Consider the following 21,176-nt stretch of genomic DNA (forward strand, 5'->3'; position numbering starts at 1 on the left):
GTACCATGTGATGAACACTTTTCTAAGGAAACAATGGCCCAGATTTTTATTTGGGGGTTTAAGGAGATAAAACACTTTAATTCACACATACATTTGGGGGCGGGGTGGGGGAAGAATCAGTCTGGATGCAAATAAAGTACAGAAATATGGGCAAACATTAGGTCCTTTCAAGGCAAAGAAAGTACCTCATTCAAGCTTCACTTTAGGAAAAATTCAAACACTGTCATGACATCACAGAATTCAATAAATGCACAGGACTCGAAAACTTGAAAAAATGCACTTTTATAAGTTATACGATGCTTACTCGAATAAAAAACTTAATTCTTCAAGGTTAAGTACAAAGAAGCAATTAGTAAACAATGCATAATTTTTCATCATTCATATGGAAACTTAACATTTAAAATGCCAAAGAGGAATGAAACGAAACTAAATGCCGGGCTCGCGCAGGTCGCTCTACTTCGGAACTCTCTTTCGAGATCTTGTACCTTCGAAAACAAGAGAAAGACTCAAATCAGTCATTCATTCATTCATTCAATTGTATTTATTGAGCGCTTACTGTGTGCATCATCATCATCATCATCAATTGTATTTATTGAGCGCTTACTATGTGCAGAGCACTGTACTAAGCGCTTGGAAAGTACAATTAGGCGAGTCATCACTAAAGCATCAGAGCAGAACAAAGATCCTCACGTTGGGTTCGATTCTTTCTGTCCCAGCAATTCAAAAAGAAACCCACACTGAAACAATTAAAAGCTGGTAATGGCTTGACAGCTTTCATGTAACGAATCTTTCCTTAATGCTTGGCCGGAAATAATGACTTCCTTTTAAAAACTTCAATGAGGTCTGGGTAAATTGTTTGGAAAATAACCTAGTAGAAAACTGACACTAATTTGTCCTGAAGGCTGAACCCTGGTTTCATAGCCCTGGGGGTTTGCCGAACTGGGTGACAAGCGTCGAATTAAGGAAATCGGCCCCAAAGCGAGGAACAGAAAATAGCCTTTCCAATTAGAAATCATTAATTACCAAAGTAAACACGTTAATTTTACATTATAATGAACACCGGAGAGCTACAGAAATACAGATTCATTTTGGCGCCCCATCAATTACAGGTTGTCAGGAACACAGGTTTGCCAATTCCCCAAATCCAGTGCTAAACTCTCCAACTCGGGAAGAGCAGCTCCAGACCATTCCGGCACCAAAAACTTCCTCTACTGGGACTTGTCTTTACCTGTCCCCCCGGCAACGCTCCAAATTAGAGATCAATCAATCAATCAATCGTATTTATTAAGCGCTTACTGTGTGCAGAGCACTGTACTAAGCGCTTGGGAAGTACAAGTTGGCAACATATAGAGACGGTCCCTACCCAACAGTGGGCTCGCGGTCTAAAAAGATCCACACCTGTCACGCTTAGTACAGGGCTCTGCCCACAGTAAGAGCAATTAATAAATACCATCGACTGATTAAGGCAGAAGCATCCTCCCCCAGCCAACCACCTAGAATACTGCTGTGCACACTCCGAGTATCCGACATTCCTGCTGGGAGCAGGAGCGAGCAGGAGGGTAGAGGAAGTGAGTGAGGCTCATATAATCCCAATTCCAAGATTCCTGGGCATTTTCACCTCTGACCACGGCTCTAACTCTCTCCGCTTCAGTGCCTCTGTTGCTAGGTTTCTAAACCGCCAGCCCCCTTACCCCACAATCAATCAGTCAATATTTACGGAATGCTTCCTGCGTGCAAAGCGCTCAACTAAGAGCTTGGGAGAGTACAACCTAAAAAGGTTGGGAGACACGTTTCCTGCCCACAGCGAGCTGCCACTCGAGCAGAAGCCGACAGAAAGAATGACGAGGTAGCAGAAACAGCAGCACTAGGAAGAATCGCCACGAAGCCCTGGGGCGGGAATGGCTCTTTTTAATCCATCAATCGTATTTATTGAGCGCTTACTGTGTGCAGAGCACTGTACTAAGCGCTTGGGAAGTACAAGTTGGCAACATATAGAGACGGTCCCTACCCAACAGTGGGCTCACAGTCTTGGCTAACAGCCACCCTCTGGCATGGGTTCTAGAAATCGCTGGGCACTAGCAGGAGAAAATGCTCCTTCGATACCCGGGGGAAGAGGCTGGCCTTTGTGCTTCCCTGATAACAGTGAGGCAGAAAGTGTTTTACATTCACAATTTCCAAAGTATCCAATCTAACGCTGTCAGAGAGGCAGATTTTTAAGTAAAACTGAGCCTCCTTATTTTAAAGCATCCATTTTTCTTACTCCCGTAAAGAATCGGTGATTGTGGATGTTCTGTCATAATACGGATTGACTGGTAAAATCTACATGTTACTCCAAGCATCAAGAAAATCTGCCAAATACAAGCGCTGCTAAGAGGACAACAAAGTTTTCAGACGTGGCTATACAAGCCTAAAGAGCAAGAAATTATTATGAAATGTCTTTGTTAATGCCCATTACTACTGGGGTCCCCCCAGAGAGATCAAAGAGCAAAGTACAATTTCCTTTCTTGAGTGATTGGCAGCTTTGGGAATCAAAATTCAAGACCCATCACAAACCCCATGTACAACTACAGACACAATTCTTCATGCCGTAGTGAAGTTCATTGGTCATTATTAGTGCATCACGCCTGTGGAATTATTAAAATCACTTCAAAACATCACACAAGATTTCTAAACTTTTTCATCCATGCTACTGTGAAGTGGAGGAAATCACGTGTAGCACACAGACAATTTGGCAATTGGTTAAAAATTATGCTCTATTTAAAACTAGGATCAGAGACCCTTGGTGCTAAAAACCACCCTCATTATGGGCAGCATATGTGGGTGTTGTTATATTGCACTTTCCCAAGCACATAGTACATGCTCTGCACACAGGAAGCGCTCAATAAATACGACTGAATGAACGAAAAGCCACACTATCATCCACCACTTCTCTTTCTTTGGGAAAGCTAGGATAGGGTACATTTTGAAACCATTGTGCTTATGTAACACAATAGAATCCCACTTATTTCAAATGAATCAAAATCTGAAGGAAATTACACACAGGCTTAATTTTTTTTGATGCTATTTACTATGCATCAGGCACTGTACTATGCGCTGAGGTCGATACAAGCTGAACAGGTTGGACACGGCCCGAGTCTCACATGGGGCACACAGGTTTAATCCCCCTTTTACAGATGAGGTAACTGAGGCACAGAGAAGGACCCAAATATGTTCTAAAGTGGCTCCCATTTTGCTTAATACACTTTGAACTTAATACACTTTAAATACGATTTATTGATTGATTGATTGATTTGAACGACTGAGTAAGGAGAGGGGAAAAAAAAATCTTACCACACTGCAAACTATCCAATTGTGTTGGAAAATTGGTAACGAAGAGACTGACACCTCTAAAGCTACTGCTGGTGGTGACCATGTTCTAGAAACATAAACTGGTGAAACCAGCAATAACAAAGCCCCCAAACAGATTATGAACTGAAGCGGACTCGGCCTCAAAAATAAAAAAAATCAATGGCATTTGAGCACATACTGTGTGCAGAGCACTGTGTTAAGCGCCTGGGAGAGTACAAAACCGAGTTGGTCCAGACTTCCCTGCCCTCAAGTAGCTTACAGTCTAGAGGGGAGACACAGATAATAATATAAATACATTTATAAAATGTAATTTATAGGTATGTTCAAAAGTACTGTGGGGAATACCAAATGTCCCAAAGTCCCAGTCAAGTGCATTATACAGTGCTCTGCACGTAATAAGTGCTCAATAAATATCACTGATTGCCTGATAAATCTTTCAACTCACACCCTGTAAGGTAATGTAGTGTGTCCTTAAAAGAAAGCTGCTTTTGCCTCTAACGGTGCAAAGTGGATTGTCTCTATATGTTGCCAATTTGTACTTCCCAAGCGCTTAGTACAGTGCTCTGCACATAGTAAGCGCTCAATAAATACGATTGATGATGATGATTGGATTTAGGTAATAATAACTATGGTGTTTGTTAAGCACATACTGTGTGTCTGTACTGCACTGTACTAAGCACTGACATCACTGCTTCCATTTAATTACAGTTTTCAATCAATCGTATTTATTGAGCGCTTACTGTGTGCAGAGCACTGTACTAAGCGCTTGGGAAGTACAAGTTGGCAACATATAGAGACGGTCCCTACCCAACAGTGGGCTCACAGTCTAGAAGAAAATAAATAGAATAGTAAATATGTACAAGTCAAATAGAGTGATAAATCTGTACAAACATATATACAGGTGCACATCTGAGGTCACTGAGGCCCAGAGAAGTGAAGCGACTTGCCCCAAGTCACCCAGCTGACAGCTGGCGGAGCCGGGATTCGAACCCATGCCCTCTGACTCCAAAGCCTGGGCTCTTTCCACTGAGCCACGCTAGTTTTATATCAATCATATCATATCAATCGTATTTATTGAGCGCTTACTGTGTGCAGAGCACTGTACTAAGCGCTTGGGAAGTACAAGTTGGCAACATATAGAGACGGTCCCTACCCAACAGTGGGCTCACAGTCTAAAAGGGGGAGACGGAGAACAAAACCAAACATACTAACAAAATAAAATAAATAGAATAGATATGTAAAAGTAAAATAAATAGAGTAATAGAGTAATAGAGTTTTCTACATCATTTTTGCTTGAGAAATATCTCAGTACATAAAACTCCAATAAGGTGAAACTTTTGTTTTGAGAGGATATAAGGAGACTTATAAGGAGATTTACCACCCATTTTAAAGTAGTGATTTCTGTCAGATTAATTCTGCAGGCAATCTGTCCCTGAATTATAATTTGGTGATTTTATTTGCCAAATTGAAGTACATACTTGAAGTAGTGTAGCTAAATGGTTACTGGATGGGCATTTCTACCCATTGCCTTAGGAAGGCAACGCATACCAAGACCCAAAGCATCGGACGCTAATATTCTTTCAGTTTTGAATTCACTACTACAAAAAAGTTTAGTGTTTGAAAACAGCCTGTGAACTTACAATGGACCATCACTTTAGAGCCCTATGATGGCTCCAAAAGCTTAAATGACTTGCACCATCTTACTGGAATGACTTTAAGGGTCCACCAGCAGATAGTCACGCCTTGAATGTTCCACTTTTCGTCTTGAAATTTTTAAGTTGGCATTACGGAGGAATAATTTCTTAGATGCAGTCACCCCGATACCAAGTATTGGGAATATTTTTTTTTTTAAATAGGGCAGAAGCTAGCACCTCATCCACTCTTTTCAAATGCCTTTAATTTACCTATGTCACAGCATATTTCTCCAAAATCTCCCTCAGTTCCTTCCACAACATCTTCAACAGCATCAACAATAAAAATGCTACTTCTCTGCGACTCGTTCAAGACCTAGTATAGACAGCCGGCATCACCCCGCATTTCTTTTGGCACAGCGTGAAGGATTCGGGTTACGGCGATTCCAACTCCGATGTCCTTATGAACGGTGATTACATTAGACCAGTTGCCAATATGGATATTTAACATAGTCATCTATTGCGTTTCCTCATCTGACATGCAGATGTATTTTGGTCCAGTGGAAAGAGCACAGAACTGAGAGTCGGGAGAGCCGGGTTCTAATCGCAGCTCTGCCATTGCCCTGCTGTGTGACCTCAGGCAAATCATTTAATTTCTCTGGGCCTCGGTTTCCTCATTTATGAAATGGGGATAAGGTGAGCCTCATGTGGGATAGGTATGACGTCCGATCTGATAGCCTTGTATCTACCCCTGCTTAGCACACAACAAGCACTTAATGAATGCCATGATAATATGGTTCCTCTTGCTTTCTTTTCAACAGCTTCTACAAAGCGGTTATCAGGGCTGCGTTTTGCAATTAGAACACTGCTACAGCTCATTTCGGGAACAAAGAATTCTTTGCCTGGGATGCATCGAATGACACTAGAGGTAGATGAACTTGGATAATAATAATAATAATAATGATGGTATTTGTTAAGCGCTTACTATGTGCAAAGCACTGTTCTAAGCGCTGGGTCGTTCTTCTCCCTGGAGGTAGTTACGGTATTAACTCCCTGCTTTTCGCCAAGCACTCTGGTGAACCCAGGATAAACAATTCAGACAGTCCCTGCACCATAAGGGGCTCACAGTCTTAGTGGGGGAGGAGAGGTACACAGAACAAGATGAAATTGCAAGCGGGAGTCAGTTAAAAATCAATGCAAATTCAGGACGTTATAAAATGTAGCTGAGCAATTCTTGGAGCGGGGCAGACCTCAAGTTCCTCACTCCTCCGGGCCGATGATCCTCGGTTACAACCCGCCACGGCCTGCGCGAAGATCTAGCAGGGAGGTGGGGCTTCGTTCCCACAGTGGGGCTTATCCGGGCACGGGATTCTCCCCCGCCATTCCAGACCTTCCAAGCTCACGGGAACCCCAAGCCATGGGGAGTCTCGGTCACGGCAGGCAGCCTGGCCATGCTGGGGTAGATACAGATTAATCAGTTCAGACACAGTCCCTGACCCACACGGGGCTCTCAGCCCAAGTAGGAGGGAGAACAGGTATTGAATCACCATTTTACAGATGAGGAAACTGAAGCACAGAAGTTAACTGACTTGCCCAGGGTCACGGCATGCAACTGGCAGAGCCAACATTAGAACCCGCGTCATCCATGGTGGTTATTGAGCCCTTACTGGGTGCACAGCACTGCACTAAGTGCTTGGGAGAGTACAATATGAAAGCGTTGGTGGACACGTTCCCACAATGTAGTAAGGTCCTCGGACGCCCAGGCTAGGCCACGCTGCTTCCCTACCTCCCCAGTGCCAAGGCTCCAGAGCCTCTGCAGCCCCCTCCATCCCTGCTCAGCTCAAGCTTGGCCCCTGGGCTCCTATCTCCTTGGTGCAGGTGCCTACAATCATCATCTTCATCATCATCAATCGTACTTATTGAGCGCTTACTATGTGCAGAGCACTGTACTAAGCGCTTGGGAAGTACAAATTGGCAACATATAGAGACAGTCCCTACCCAACAGTGGGCTCACAGTCTAAAAGGGGGAGACGGAGAACAAAACCAAACATACTAACAAAATAAAATAAACAGAATAGATATGTACAAATAAAATAGAGTAATAAATATGTACAAAGATATATACATATATACAGGTGCTGTGGGGAAGGGAAGGAGGTAAGATGGGGGGGATGGAGAGGGGGACAAGGGGGAGAGGAAGGAAGGGGCTCAGTCTGGGAAGGCCTCCTGGAGGAGGTGAGCTCTCAGCAGGGCCTTGAAGGGAGGAAGAGAGCGAGCTTGGCGGATGGGCAGAGGGAGGGTATTCCAGGCCCGGGGGATGACATGGGCCGGGGGTCGATGGCGGGACAGGCGAGAACGAGGTACGGTGAGGAGATTAGCGGTGGAGGAGCGGAGGGTGCGGGCTGGGCTGGAGAAGGAGAGAAGGGAGGTGAGGTAGGAGGGGGCGAGGGGATGGACAGCCTTGAAGCCCAGGGTGAGGAGTTTCTGCCTGATGCGTAGGTTGATTGGTAGCCACTGGAGATTTTTGAGGAGGGGAGTAACATGCCCAGAGCGAGTCTGGACAAAGAATCCGGGCAGCGGCGTGAAGTATGGACTGAAGTGGAGAGAGACACGAGGATGGGAGATCAGAGAGAAGGCTGATGCAGTAGTCCAGACGGGATAGGATGAGAGCTTGAATGAGCAGGGTAGCGGTTGGGATGGAGAGGAAAGGGCGGATCTTGGCAATGTTGCGGAGCTGAGAACGGCAGGTTTTGGTCACGGCTTGGATGTGAGGGGTGAATGAGAGAGCGGAGTCGAGGATGACACCAAGGATGACACCAATCCTGTGTTCCTCCCTTCTCTCCCAAGGCTGTGGGTCTTTAATCCTGCCTACTGTCTCCAGAGAGTGCTGCCTGCAACTCTCTGGCAAGGGCCGGGAGCGAGGGGAGTCGATCGCCACATCTTGAAGACGGCATCATGTCAACTTTCTGAATAAAAGGATGGGGAACTCGCAAAGGGATGAACCACTAAGAAGTCTGGAGGAGAAGGAACGCTACCTCTTTTCTGTGGTCTTTGTTAAACGTTTATAATAACAATAATAATTACGGTATTTGTTAAGCGCTTACCATATGTCAAGCACTGCTCTAAGCGCTGAGGGGACACACGTGGGGCTCACAGTCTTAATCCCCATTTTACAGATGAGGAAACTGAGGCCCAGAGAACCCACTGTTGGGTAAAGACCATCTCTATATGTTGCCAACTTGTACTTCCCAAGCACTTAGTACAGTGCTCTGCACACAGTAAGCGCTCAATAAATACGACTGAATGAATGAATGGAGTTAAGTGACTTGCCCAAAGCCACACAGTTGACAAGTGGCGGAGTCGGGATTAGAACCCATGATCTCTGACTTCCAAGCCCGGGCTCTTTCCACTGAGCCACGCTGTTTCTCACGTGTGTCTAACGCTGCTCCAAGCACTGGGGTAGAGACAAGTTAATTAGGTCGGACGCAGTCTAAGTAGGAGGGAGACCATTTTCCATTTTACAGAATGAGGAAACTGAGGCACACAGAAATTAAGTGCTTGCCCAAGGTCACCCAGAGGGCAATTGGCAGAGCCGGAGTTAGAACCAGGTCCTCTGATTCCCAAACTCATACTCCTTTGACTAGGCTATGCTGCTTCTACTTACTGAAAGGGGCAGAGAAGGAACTGAATGGGGTGTGGGTTTGCACGTGTGTTGGGGAAGGGAAAAGGGGGGAGGCAAGGAGGTGGAAGAGGGATGAGAATTCCCTGCGGAGAGAAGCAGTGTGGCTCAAGGGAAAGAGCACGGGCTGCGGAGCCAGAGGTCACGGGTTCTAATCCCGGCTCCACCGCTTAGCTGTGTGACCGTGGGCAAGTCACTTAACTTCTCTGGGCCTCAGTTCCCTCATCTGTAAAAGGGGGATGAAGACTGTGAGCCCCACGCGGGACAAGCTGGTTACCTTGTACCTACCCCGGTGCTTAGAACAGTGCTTGGCACGTAGTAACCGCTTAACAGATACCAACATTATTATGGAGCTTCCACATCTTGGGTTATGCCTGTATGGAGTGCATGCCGTGCCTCCAAATTGTACAACTGCGGTGTTTCAGAATGAAGGCTACGGCTGAATTGGGATCCGCTGATTCTTCATACAAATTTATCTATAGTTTTTGATAATGACATACGGCTGCCACTGACTGAGGTTTCATTTCTTAAAAACTGTGCATGAATGAAAAGGTGCGAACCCCGTTCTTGCTGCTCCTGTGCCGCATTCAAAGGCCCAAGAAGGAAGCCTGGGATCCAGGCACCGGAAGATGGAAGCAGCGTGGCTCAGCGGAAAGAGCACGGGCTTTGGAATCAGAGGTCATGGGTTCAAATCCCGGCTCCGCCAACTGTCAGCTGTGTGACTGGGCAAGTCACATAACTTCTCTGTGCCTCGGTTCCCTCATCTGCAAAATGGGGATTAAAACTGTGAGCGCTCCTGTGGGACAACCTGATCACCTTGTAACCTCCCCAGCACTTAGAACAGTGCTTTGCACATAGCGCCTAGCAAATACCATCATCACCATTATTATTATTATTATTATTACTATGGGGTCCCCAGTGGTAGCTATCAGGGTGGGGAGAAGAAAGGGACTAAACTACTTTTACAATAAGGATCAACTCCTTTCATCTTATGCAGTCAGCTAATACCCGATACCTTCAAACATCTGACACTAAGAAATCTCTCTAAAAGAGAGCAATGCCCACACTTCAGTATTACCCTTGCAGAAGAACCAAACGTGCGTCTGTGTTCAGAAATGTACGCCTCAGGATGACGGGAATCGTCTGCTTAACATGTTTCTCCTCTTGTTTCTAATAATAATAATAATAATAATGGCATTTATTAAGCGCTTACTACGTGCAAAGCACTGTTCTACTGCTGCTCCTTTACTCTCCAGTCTCTACCTTGTCTAAATCGGTTTCACACCTTCGAAGAGAGAAGAGGCCTACTTGTGTTTATAAACACAAAAAGACACATCAGAGTTGATGTATTGGACCCACTGCCCTGATTCTTCTTTACTGTGGACGCATGTTATCTCTGGCAGTACAAATCCATAGTTACAACCAAGAACCGGAGAAACCCTTGTTGGAAATTTCTAGACAATACACTGAATCTAATCATCATCAATCGTATTTATTGAGCGCTTACTATGTGCAGAGCACTGTACTAAGCGCTTGGGAAGTACAAATTGGCAACATATAGAGACAGTCCCTACCCAACAGTGGGCTCACAGTCTAAAAGGGTAAAGTCAATTCCTTTACTCTTTAATCCTTTGGAGGAACCACTGGGAGCCCCATAAAACTGAGCAGTAGTGTGGCCTACTGGCAAGAGCACAGGCCTGAGAGTCAGAGGACCTGGGTTCTAATCCCGGCTCTGCCACTTGTCTGCTGTGTGGCCTTGGGTAAGTCACTTAACTTCTCTGTGCCTGTTACCTCCTCACCTGTAAAATGGGGATTGAGAATGTGAGTCCCATGTGGGACAGGGACTGTGTCCAACCTGATTATCTTGTATCTACCCCAGCAGTTAGTATCATACTTGACTGTATGCACTTTAAATACCATTTTTCTAAAAATCAGCTAATATACTAGTTGAACAGAAGGATCTATTTATAATCTTTTTCTTAAAGGACTAACTATCCTTAAATTATATATTATAAATGTGGCTCCGCGGAAAGAGCCTGGGCTTTGGAGTCGGAGGTCAGGGGTTCGAATCCCGGCTCCGCCGCATGTCTGCTGTGTGATCTTGGGCAAGTCACTTAATTTCCCTGAGCCTCAGTTCCCTCATCTGTAAAATGGGGATTAAGACTGTGAGCCCCACGGGGGGCAACTTGATCACCTTGTATCCCCCCCCCAGCGCTTAGAACAGTGCTTTGCACATAGTAAGTGCTTAACAAATGCCATCATCATTATTATTATTATAATAATAAATGACTTATTTATTCATATTAACATTCTTCTCCCCCTCTAGACTGTAAACTCGTTATGGGCAGGGAAGGGGTCTGCTAATTCTGTTGTACTGTACTTTCCCAAGCTCTGCTCTGTGCACAGTAAGTGCTCAGTAACTACCACTGATCAACTGACTAATGAGAATGGGCTATTATCTTGCTCCAAACCCCAAGTTTCTCCTGGTCCACACAGTTCATCATCATCATCATCAATCGCATTTACTGAGCGCTTACTATGTGCAGAGCACTGTACTAAGCGCTTGGGAAGTACAAATTGGCAACATACAGAGACAGTCCCTACCCAACAGTGGGCTCACAGTCTAAAAGGGGGAGACAGAGAACAAAACCAAACATACTAACAAAATAAAATAAATAGAATAGATAGGTACAAGTAAAATAGAGTAATAAATATGTACAAAAATATATACATATAACCCCATTCTCATGATCCCCACCACACTATCCCCACGCCACCCAGTCCCACCCATCCCACCCTGCCACAACCAGTTTCAGTTTTCCACATTTCAGGCTCCTCCACTTCCCACTTGCTTCGGCTCCACATGGCCCGGTGTCTCCTTAACCAATTTCCCTCGGGTCTCACCTCCCTACGCGTGCACAATGAAAGCTGCAACCCAGCCAAGAACATAAGTGATGATGATCGGCCGTTATAACCCCGTCTGCAGGATGATATCTTTGGGCTTTAACATATCGTAAATTAAACTTTCTTTATGGGTCTATTTCCTTAAAGAATCACCGAAAACCCAGTTTGTAAAATTGTTGATTTTTATCCACCCTGGAAGGGTGCACACATCTTTCCTGACAACTTATTTTGCTACCAGCTGCCGTTTTATCAGTTAAAGTTTGCTTGATTCATGAATATCTGGAAATCAATTACCTAAACTCGCTTTCTGTTCAGGGGTAAAAAAGAGATAAGACAAGCACAAAGCAAAGGGCTTATGTGAGTAGAAAAATGAATACAGGAGGAATAAGGGAGAAAATGGTTTAACTTCTTTTTTACAGTTTTAAAGCTCACTATTTCTAATGACGTACTTCCAAAGAGCCCTGATAGGAAGACAGGTGCAATTCACAAGTGATCAAAGGCTCAAACAAAATGGAACACTGGCGGCTTTAATATTTGATATGTTCCACGTTAATAAATTCATTCCCTCAAACTTTTGCTAATGAGGAATGCTACTCATTAAAATGATTTCATTCAGTTTTTCTGCCCAGGATTTCCCCTGCATTTACAAATACCGGATCATGAAAAATAAACTCTTTCATCCTATTTTACCACCCAGAGGCTCTGTACAAAATTAAATAAACCTGATGCTCATTAAGCTAATAATAATAATAATGATGATGGCATTTGCTGAGCGCTTTACTATGTGCCAAGCACTGTTCTAAGCGCTGGGGTGGATGCAAGGTAACCGAGCTGTCCCACGTGGGGTTCCCAGTGCTCAATCCTCATTGTACAGATGAGGTCACTGAGGCTCAGAGAAGTGAAGTGACTTGCTCAAGGTCACACAAGAGACAAGTGGCAGAGCCGGGATTCGAACCCACGGACTCTGACTCCGAAACCCAGGATACCACTAGGCCATGCTGCTTTCCCTGACGTTAGCGGAAGGTATCTCCAGGCTTACTGGTAAAGGTGAAAAACTTGGTTTGCAAACAGGCTACCATCCATTTGGGGCTTTTCCAAAACGCCCCGTGAGAATTCTATCGGAGGCCTCAGTTACCTCGTCTGTAAAATGGGGATTAAGACCGTGAGCCCCACGTGGAACCCCCTGATCACCTTGTAACCTCCCCAGTGCTTAGAACAGTGCTTTGCACATAGTAAGCGCTTAATAAATGCCATCATCATTATTATCGGATCTTCTACAATGAAAATATTCCTCCCTCATTAGTACGCCTTGATTTTGCTTCCACTCATTACAGCTGCTGCTAACTTCTGGCTACAATAATAACAATAATAATGTTGGTATTTGTTAAGCGCTTACTATGTGCCAAGCACTGCTCTAAGCGCTGGGGTAGATACAAGGTAATCAGGTTGCCCCACGCGGGGCTCACAGTCTTCATCCCCATTTTACAGATGAGGGGACTGAGGCCCAGAGAAGTGAAGTGACTTGCCCAAGGTCACGCAGCTGACAAGTGGCGGAGCCGGGATCTGAAGCCACGACCTCCGATTCCGAAGCCCGGGCTCTTTCCACTGAGCCACGCTGCTAAAATATGCTGCGAGGCGCTGCTGCTTCGGCCCCCTCACTTTCTAAAAGCAATAGGGCAGATGGATGGAAGATGAAGATAGAACAGGGACTGAATGTGTTCCTAAATTATTTGGATTCCTTTTGTTGGAATTTTTATAACTTCCTCTTTACAGACTGTCTCAAGTAAATAGTTCTGACATTCAAAGTACATAATTTCGAACAATTTTTGTATGTTTCCTATTTCATTAGCAAAACGTAAATGAATTGACCCTGTGCATAGCTACAGTATTCCACTGAGAAGCCGCGTGACCCGGTGGAGAAGGCATGGGCTTCTGGCTCCGTCACAGTATGTTCTGTGGTCTTGGGCAATCACGACTCCCAAGCGCTTAGTACAGTGCTCTGCACATAGTAAGCGCTCAATAAATACGATTGATGATGATGACTCTCTCTGCTCCAGCTGCTTCAACTGGAAAAGGAGGATTAAATACCTGTTCTCCCTCTGGAAAAGGAGGATTTAATACCTGTTCTCCCTCTTAGACTGTCAGCCCCATGTCGGCAAATCAAACTGCCACAATTACAATTATTATTATTGTTATTACTTGCACTCCTTAGAAGCCCCATGCAGGTCAGGGGCTGTCAGGTCTGATTATCCTTTAATAATAATAATAATAATAATAATAATAATAATAATAATAACAACAGTGGTATTTGTTAAGCGCTTATTGTGTGCCAGGCGCTGCACTAAGCGCTGGGGTGGACCCAAGCAAATCGGTTTGGACACAGTCCCCGTCCCAGGTGGGGCTCACAGTCCCAATCCCCATTTTACAGATGAGGTTACTGGGGCACAGAAGTGAAGCGACTTGCTCAAAGTCACACAGCAGACAAGTGGTGGAACCGGGATTAAAACCCATGACCTTCTGACTCCTAAGAACGCGCTCTATCCACTAGGCCAAGCTGCTTTCCAATTACCCCAATTTTTAGCACAGGACTAACCATATAGTTAAGTCCTTAAAACACACCAGGGGCAACCTATGGCAACCAGACATATATGGTTCTGAACAAGCCATCATTCCCGGTCACCCAAAAGCAATTTTTTAGACACCCTGTACACACAAATGGAGGCAATAGGATATCTATATTATCTTCACTCACACAGCAGTACCTATCTATATACCATAACCTGGTTATACCAACATTGGAGGAATGAAGAAATTTGACTGCCACAAAAATGTACTTGTTTTGAAGCATATGCTAACATAGCTCCCACACCCTACCTGCTCCACTTACCTAAGCAGCTCTGCCAATCAATCAATCAATCAATCAATCGTATTTATTGAGCGCTTACTGTGTGCAGAGCACTGTACTAAGCGCTTGGGAAGTACAAGTTGGCAACATATAGAGACAGTCCCTACCCAACAGTGGGCTCACAGTCTAAAAGGGGGAGACAGAGAACAAAACCAAACATACTAACAACATAAAATAAATAGAATAGATATGTACAAGTAAAATAAATAGAGTAATAAATATGTACAAACATATATACATATATACAGGTGCTGTGGGGAAGGGAAGGAGGTAAGATGGGGGGATGGAGAGGGGGACGAGGGGGGGGAGGAAGGAAGGGGCTCAGTCTGGGAAGGCCTCCTGGAGGAGGTGAGCTCTCAGTAGGGCCAATTTTGCTCCTTACCCACTTTGCCACAGTGTTTCTCGGTTGTGACAAGTGCTTGGTTATTACACAAAAATCCCCAAACCCTTCTCTGACGATCCACTTAAGCCCCTTCCCTCAGCACTACTAGTCCAGGGAGGGGACATCTAGGCCGGGAGGCTTTGCTTCAGCTTCAGTGTGGCTTAGTGGCTACAGCAAGGACCTGGGTTCTAATTCCAGATCCACCCCTTGTCTGTTGTGTGACCTTGGGTAAGTCAATTCTCTGGGCCTCACTTACCTCATCTGTAAAATGGAGATCAAGAGGTGAGCCCCATGTGGGATAGGGACTGTGTCCAACCTGATCAACTTGTATCTACCCCAGTGCTTAGCACATAGCAAGTGCTTAACAAGTACCATCATTATCATCAAGCAGTGCTTTGCACATAGTAAGCGCTTCATAAATGCCATCATTATTATTATTATTATCAAGCGCTTAGTACAGTGCTCTGCACACAGTAAGCGCTCAATAAATACGACTGAATGAATTACTGTTACTACTACAGACCAGGCAAGGCTTCTAACTTCTACCCTGCTCTGAGCTTCTGTACAGAGGTTGACTTTATTTTTTAGCAAGAGCTGCGATTAGGAATGCAAATTATTCTGTTTCTTACAGGGACTGAACTCACAAGGCCCAAACTACTATGGGGACAGGACAACTTATCGAGGATGCTACAATGAATTCTTAAATTGTAAATAGTAATTTCTAAAAAGGTATCAGTATAAAGTCAAAAGTCACATCTGCGACTCATATACGCTTTTCTTTTCAAATAACCCCAATTTTACCTAAAATGACCAGGTTTGACAAGGTGTGTGATTCGGTCTTTTTCTGATTTCCACCTGAATTATGAACAAGTCAGATACAGCAAACCCTCTGGTCTCAGGTACTTTCAGTGTTCAGAACAGGCTCTTTGCCAAATAAAATGACTTTGAATACCTGGGGAAAGAGGCAAAGAAGCCAGGACCACATCTGTAATCTCCAAGCATTACCTCCCTTTCCAACTGCCCTGGACCCAGATCTGCTACAGAGAGATGATGCTTGGGCACCTTGTAACAGATTAATTTTGGTATTTCCACAGAAATTCATATTTTTCCATCAAATGACTCCCACTTCTGCTGCTGCGGTGATAAATCCTAATAAATCCTGAGGAAAAAAATTAATGAGAAAAAGCAAAATAAAATGGGCCTAACTCATATTTATAGTCATCTCAAAGTTTTATCTAAGAGGGGCACGGGGGAAAACTGAGGCAGAACAGAAGTCCGAAAGAGAACAATGAAAAGTATGTTAAACTTACAGGGGTAAGTTGCTTCTTTCGACTTTTTGGGAGAAGTTGCCATCTCTTCAAGATTTTGTTCAATGGTTTCCTCTGGTTGTTTCTTCCGTTTCTTTTGCAGAACAAAAAAGACACACACGACAGGAAAAAAATGAGAGTTATATTCATACTGGGAAAGGTATTACAGAGCTCTGTAAAAACATGTACTTACTATCTTCACATCACTAAAATCTACCAGTCATTCAAAACGGACATTTTTTCTTTCCTAGTCACTCTTTCCCTAGGAAGGGATAAAAATTAGATAAAATCCAAAAGCTAAAATCCAAAGTATTCATAAATAACACATTTATGATTTCATACACTATGTGACTTTGCAAGACTCCAGCCAATTATAGTAATTATTTCCATTTTACCAATTGGGGACTGGAGAAACAATCACCGGCACCAGATTTATAAGAAGTTATAGAACAATAAAGATCAGTGGTAGAAATGTACACTATTACCCCTCTTCACTCTCCACCACACGACCCCTAGGTTACAAAGCACAACCGCAATACGTCCTCTACGGAATCAGTCAGATTTAAAGGTGACAATCTGAATTTAATCCCCCAAATCTTTAATTTACTATTCACTTCATCTACCTGTATTTTAAAACAATTTAACCTCTACCAGTGCAACAAGTCTCATTCATATTTTCTAGCAATTAACATTAAGTTCAACTTTCACCTAAACCTTTTTCTTCTTCGCTAGAGGCCATTTTTTGACCAGCTATTAAAAAAAGTCCAACACCGGCTGATAACCCAGCGTGGCTCAGTGGAAAGAGCCCGGGCTTTGGAGTCAGGGGTCATGGGTTCAAATCCCGACTCCGCCACTTGTCGGCTGTGCGACTTTGGGCAAGTCGCTTCACTTCTCTGGGCCTCAGTTCCCTCCTCTGTAAAATGGGGATGAAGACTGTGAGCCCCACGTGGGACAACCCGATTACCTCGTAGCTACCCCAGCGCTTAGAACAGTGCTAGGCACATAGTAAGCGCTTAATAAATGCCAACATTATTATTATTATTATAACCCACTGTTATTTTTCTTAATAACGACGATAGGTTCTATTCCCAAGAAAACTACCGGGGAAAGCCAAACTCTATTCAAGCTCCATTAATCCTAAAACTTGCAAATGGACAGAACTGCGATTATCTTGCGTATTACAATTAAGCCTACTGTTTCAAAATACTTTAAGGTGGCTGGGCAAAGATTAAAACCCAGATGTGTGTTCCCGTCATCTTCCCAAAGGGTATGTCTCCCCGTACCAAATAAAAAAACAACTTGACCGGGTCTTCAGAAACTTTCGATGATGTTCCCTAGGCGGCTTTGTATGTGGACACATTGCTTGTGCTAAGAGAGCTTTAAGAAGGGTTTCAACTTCCCGTAACTGGTGAGGGCAGGGGGTGCAGGGGGAAAGAGTGCCTTATATCTTTAAAAAAAAACCCACAAAAAAAAACTTTTAAAGCCTTCAAAGTCACCCGAGGAATGCTCTCGTCATTCTCAAGATCACGACAGTTTTGCCGCGTACGTAACCAGCAAAGATAAAAAGGAAAAAGGACTGGTCAGTGACATCAGGATTGATGTAGGTGAAAGCCCCTCCTGGACCGCGAGCCCGTTGTTGGGTGGGGGACCGTCTCTGTATGTTGACGACTTGTGCTTCCCAAGCGCTTAGTACAGTGCTCGGCGCACAGTAAGCGCTCAATAAATCCGACTGAACGAATGAATCTTTCTTTTTCCAAAGTGTCGCTTCACGATTACCATCTATACCCTGCTGGGCTGAACAGATTGGTTCGATAATTACATACAATAACTGCAGTGGGCAGGTAACCCTCAGCTGGCATAGGGCGGCTCCCCTGTGAGAACTTCCATATGCAAACTGCCCTGATGGAGTACATTAGGTACAATCCTTCCTGCCGCTGCACGGGCCGGATCAGCGCCAGCAGATTCGTGATGCTTTAGGCGGGAATAAAGAGACACGCTCCGGCTCACTCTGACCGAAATTACGGAGGAAAATCTCCCCCCTCCACTTGCTTTCCACATGGGAGAGGACGCGTTTTCCCCAAGTAGTACTGGGAATGATTTTAAATGTTAGACTGCGAGCCTGTTGTTGGGTAGGGACTGCCTCTATATGTTGCCAACTTGTACTTCCCAAGCGCTCAGTACAGTGCTCTGCACACAGTAAGCGCTCAATAAATGAATGAAAATGTTCATCAAAAAACCAGATACCCACAGCACGTCAACCGAGAGTACAGGGCATTGACCTTCTTTTCCAGTTTCTCAAATAAGAGGTCTGCCTTAAATTGCATGCAAGTGAATTAGGTGGCAGTGGGAATCAGCGTTCAGTAGACAAAGGAGACATTTGTTTTTTAGGTAGTCTGTGCCTGGTAAAGAAGGATCAATGACACCCACCCTTACCTCATTCCCAACTTTTTTCCGCTAACTCCAAATGGTGAATTTTGGGGTCACAGTAGAAAGGATCTTTGTTAACCCACATGACTGGGTGTCAAGAGACCAGGGTTCGAATCTCAACTCCACCACCTGCCTGCTGTGTGACTTTAGACAAGTCCCGGAGCCAAAGTTTCCTCACCTGTAAAACGGGAATAAAATACCCGTTCTCGCTTCCTCTACGACCGAGCCCCACGTGGGACAGGGACAGTGTCTGATCTGATTACTTTATAACAACCCCGGTCTGACATTTATTCATATTAATGTCTGTCTCCCCTTCTAGACTGTAAGCTTGTTATGGGCAGAGAATGTGCCTGGTTAATTCTGTTGTACTGTTGTCTCCCAAGCGCTTAGAACAGCGCTCTGCACACAGTAAACGCTCAACAAATACAATTGATTGATTTAGCGCCTAATAAATGCCACAAATTACTATATTAATTTACATATGTGCAAAATTTGGGCTGAATATTTGGGATCTTTTTCCTGATACGCTTAGAGCTTACTATTATTAACACTGTCAAAGGTGGACAAGAAATTCTGCAGGATAATGACAGGAGAGGACTATTTGATTTATGCAGTTCATTGGTAACGTTGGAAAGGGAGTGACAATTTTATTACAGGGGGTCAAAAAGAGAGACGATGGGAAAAAGAAAAATTCTGGTATTTGTTAAGCACTTGCTATGAGCCAAGCACTGTTCTAAGCGCTACAGTAGATACAAGGTAATCAGGTTTGATACACTCCCTGTCACAGTGGGTTCACAGTCTCCATCCCCATTTTGTAGATGAGGTAACTGAGGCACAGAGAAGTGAAGTGACTTGCCCAAGGTCACACAGAGGACAAGTGGCGGAGCCAGGACCTCTGACTCCCAAGCCCGTGCTCTCGCCACTCGGCCTTGCTGCTTTCGACAAGTGAAGCAAGTGAAAGGAATTGAAGGGCAGCCGAGTCAATCAATCAATCGTATTTATTGAGCGCTTACTGTGTGCAGAGCACTGTACTAAGCGCTTGGGAAGTGCAAGTTGGCAACATATAGAGACAGCCCCTACCCAACAGTGGGCTCACAGTCTAGAAGACAAGGCAATCAGGTTGCCCCACGTGGGGCTCACAGTCTTCATCCCCATTTTACAGATAAGGCCACTGAAGCACAGAGAAGTGGCTTGCCCAAGATCACACAGCAGACAAGTAGCAGAGCCGGGATTCGAACCCTTGACCTTTGACTCCCAAGCCCGTGCTCTTTCCACTGAGCCACGCGGCTCTGCCCATTCGAAGACTTTGGATAGGAATGGGAGCAGGGAGATAGGATAACAGCCACAAAATACAGTGGGATTATTACTGTTATTATGGTATTTGGTATGCACTTTGTAGGTCCCAAACACCATGCTAAGCGTTGCGGTAAATATAAAAAATTAAGACCAGATGAAGTCCTTGTCCCACCCGGGGCTCACACGCTAAGACATAGGGAGAGCAGGTACCTTATGCTCATTTTACAAATGAGGCACCTGAGGCACAGAGAGGGTAAGTGATTGGCACAAGGTCACCCAGCGGGCCAGTGACAGAGCTGCAATTAGAACCCATATTTTCTGGTTCTCCAGCTCATGCTCCTTCTACTTGGCCTACTGCCTTTGTTACCATCGCTTTTCCCTTCCAGCATCCACTTCCCACCAATAGGTTACATGGCAGTATGGCCTAGTGGACAGAGCATGGGCCTGAGGGTCCTTCTAAGCCTGTTCGGTGACCTTGAGCAAATCACTTCTGTTACCTCAGTTACCTCATCTGTAAAATGGGGATTAAGACGGCGAGCCCCGTAGGGGACAGGGATTACGTTCCAACCTGATTAGCTTGCATCTACCCCAGTGCTTCGTACGATGCCCAGCACATGGTAAGGGCTTAACACTGTCATTTAAAAAAAAAATCATTGCCCCCTTAGAGGAAAAAAAATATCATTGCCCCCTTTGAGGAAAAAAAATATCATTGCCCCCTTTTCCCCTTGCCAGAGTAGAGGGGAAAAACAGAGAGAGGTGGAAAATGGTGGTAAGAGAAGGCAGTTTAGTAAGTAGTATTTCCTCCCCCCTTCTAGACTGTGAGCCCGTTGTTGGGTAGGGACCGTCTCTATATGTTGCCAACTTGTACTTCCCAAGCGCTTAGTACAGTGCTCTGCACACAGTAAGAGCTCGATAAATACGACTGAATGAATGAATAGTACGGTAAGATGAGGTTCGTCCTCCTGCTTGGGCTCTGAGCCCCATGTGGGAGAGTGACTGTGTCTGACCTGATTAACTTGTACCTTCCCCGGTGCTTGGTAAAGCGCTTGGCGCACAGTCAGTGCTTAACAAACCATTAAAAAAAAGCACCGAGAGGCGAAAGGGGGTGGAATCTAGCGCACGGGTAGATTGCGTAGCTTTTGAGAGCAGATGGGAGACCTCCTCTTGAGAGGCAGCTGGAAAGGAGCAGAAAGAAGATGAGGGAATTAGAGGGTGCTGGGGAGTCATGGGGAAGACTTGGGGAAGTTTACACTTTACGGTGCCTAAATTAGGTTCTAGCTAAATCGAGTCACTCCAG

General features: G+C 44.7%; 1 protein-coding gene across 4 annotated transcripts in view; it reads right to left on the reverse strand.

Annotated features, from left to right (window-relative positions):
- Positions 1 to 266: 266 nt before the first annotated feature.
- The window catches only part of VRK1 (VRK serine/threonine kinase 1), a 72,903-nt gene continuing 51,993 nt past the window's right edge, over positions 267 to 21,176 (reverse strand). For 3 of the 4 annotated variants that reach the window (XM_038747878.1, XM_038747888.1, XM_038747896.1), the window contains exons 13-14: positions 16,160 to 16,250; positions 267 to 485 (exon numbers count right to left, since the gene is read on the reverse strand). In XM_038747878.1, coding sequence (XP_038603806.1) covers positions 454 to 485; positions 16,160 to 16,250 — 123 coding nt within the window. In that variant the 3' untranslated portion in view covers positions 267 to 453. Of the gene's footprint in view, positions 486 to 9,773; positions 9,829 to 16,159; positions 16,251 to 21,176 lie in introns of those variants that run through there. The other variant, XM_038747905.1, reaches the window with a different exon arrangement.

Source organism: Tachyglossus aculeatus, chromosome 1 (assembly GCF_015852505.1).
Source record: "Tachyglossus aculeatus isolate mTacAcu1 chromosome 1, mTacAcu1.pri, whole genome shotgun sequence".
Taxonomy (NCBI): Eukaryota; Metazoa; Chordata; class Mammalia; order Monotremata; family Tachyglossidae; genus Tachyglossus; species Tachyglossus aculeatus.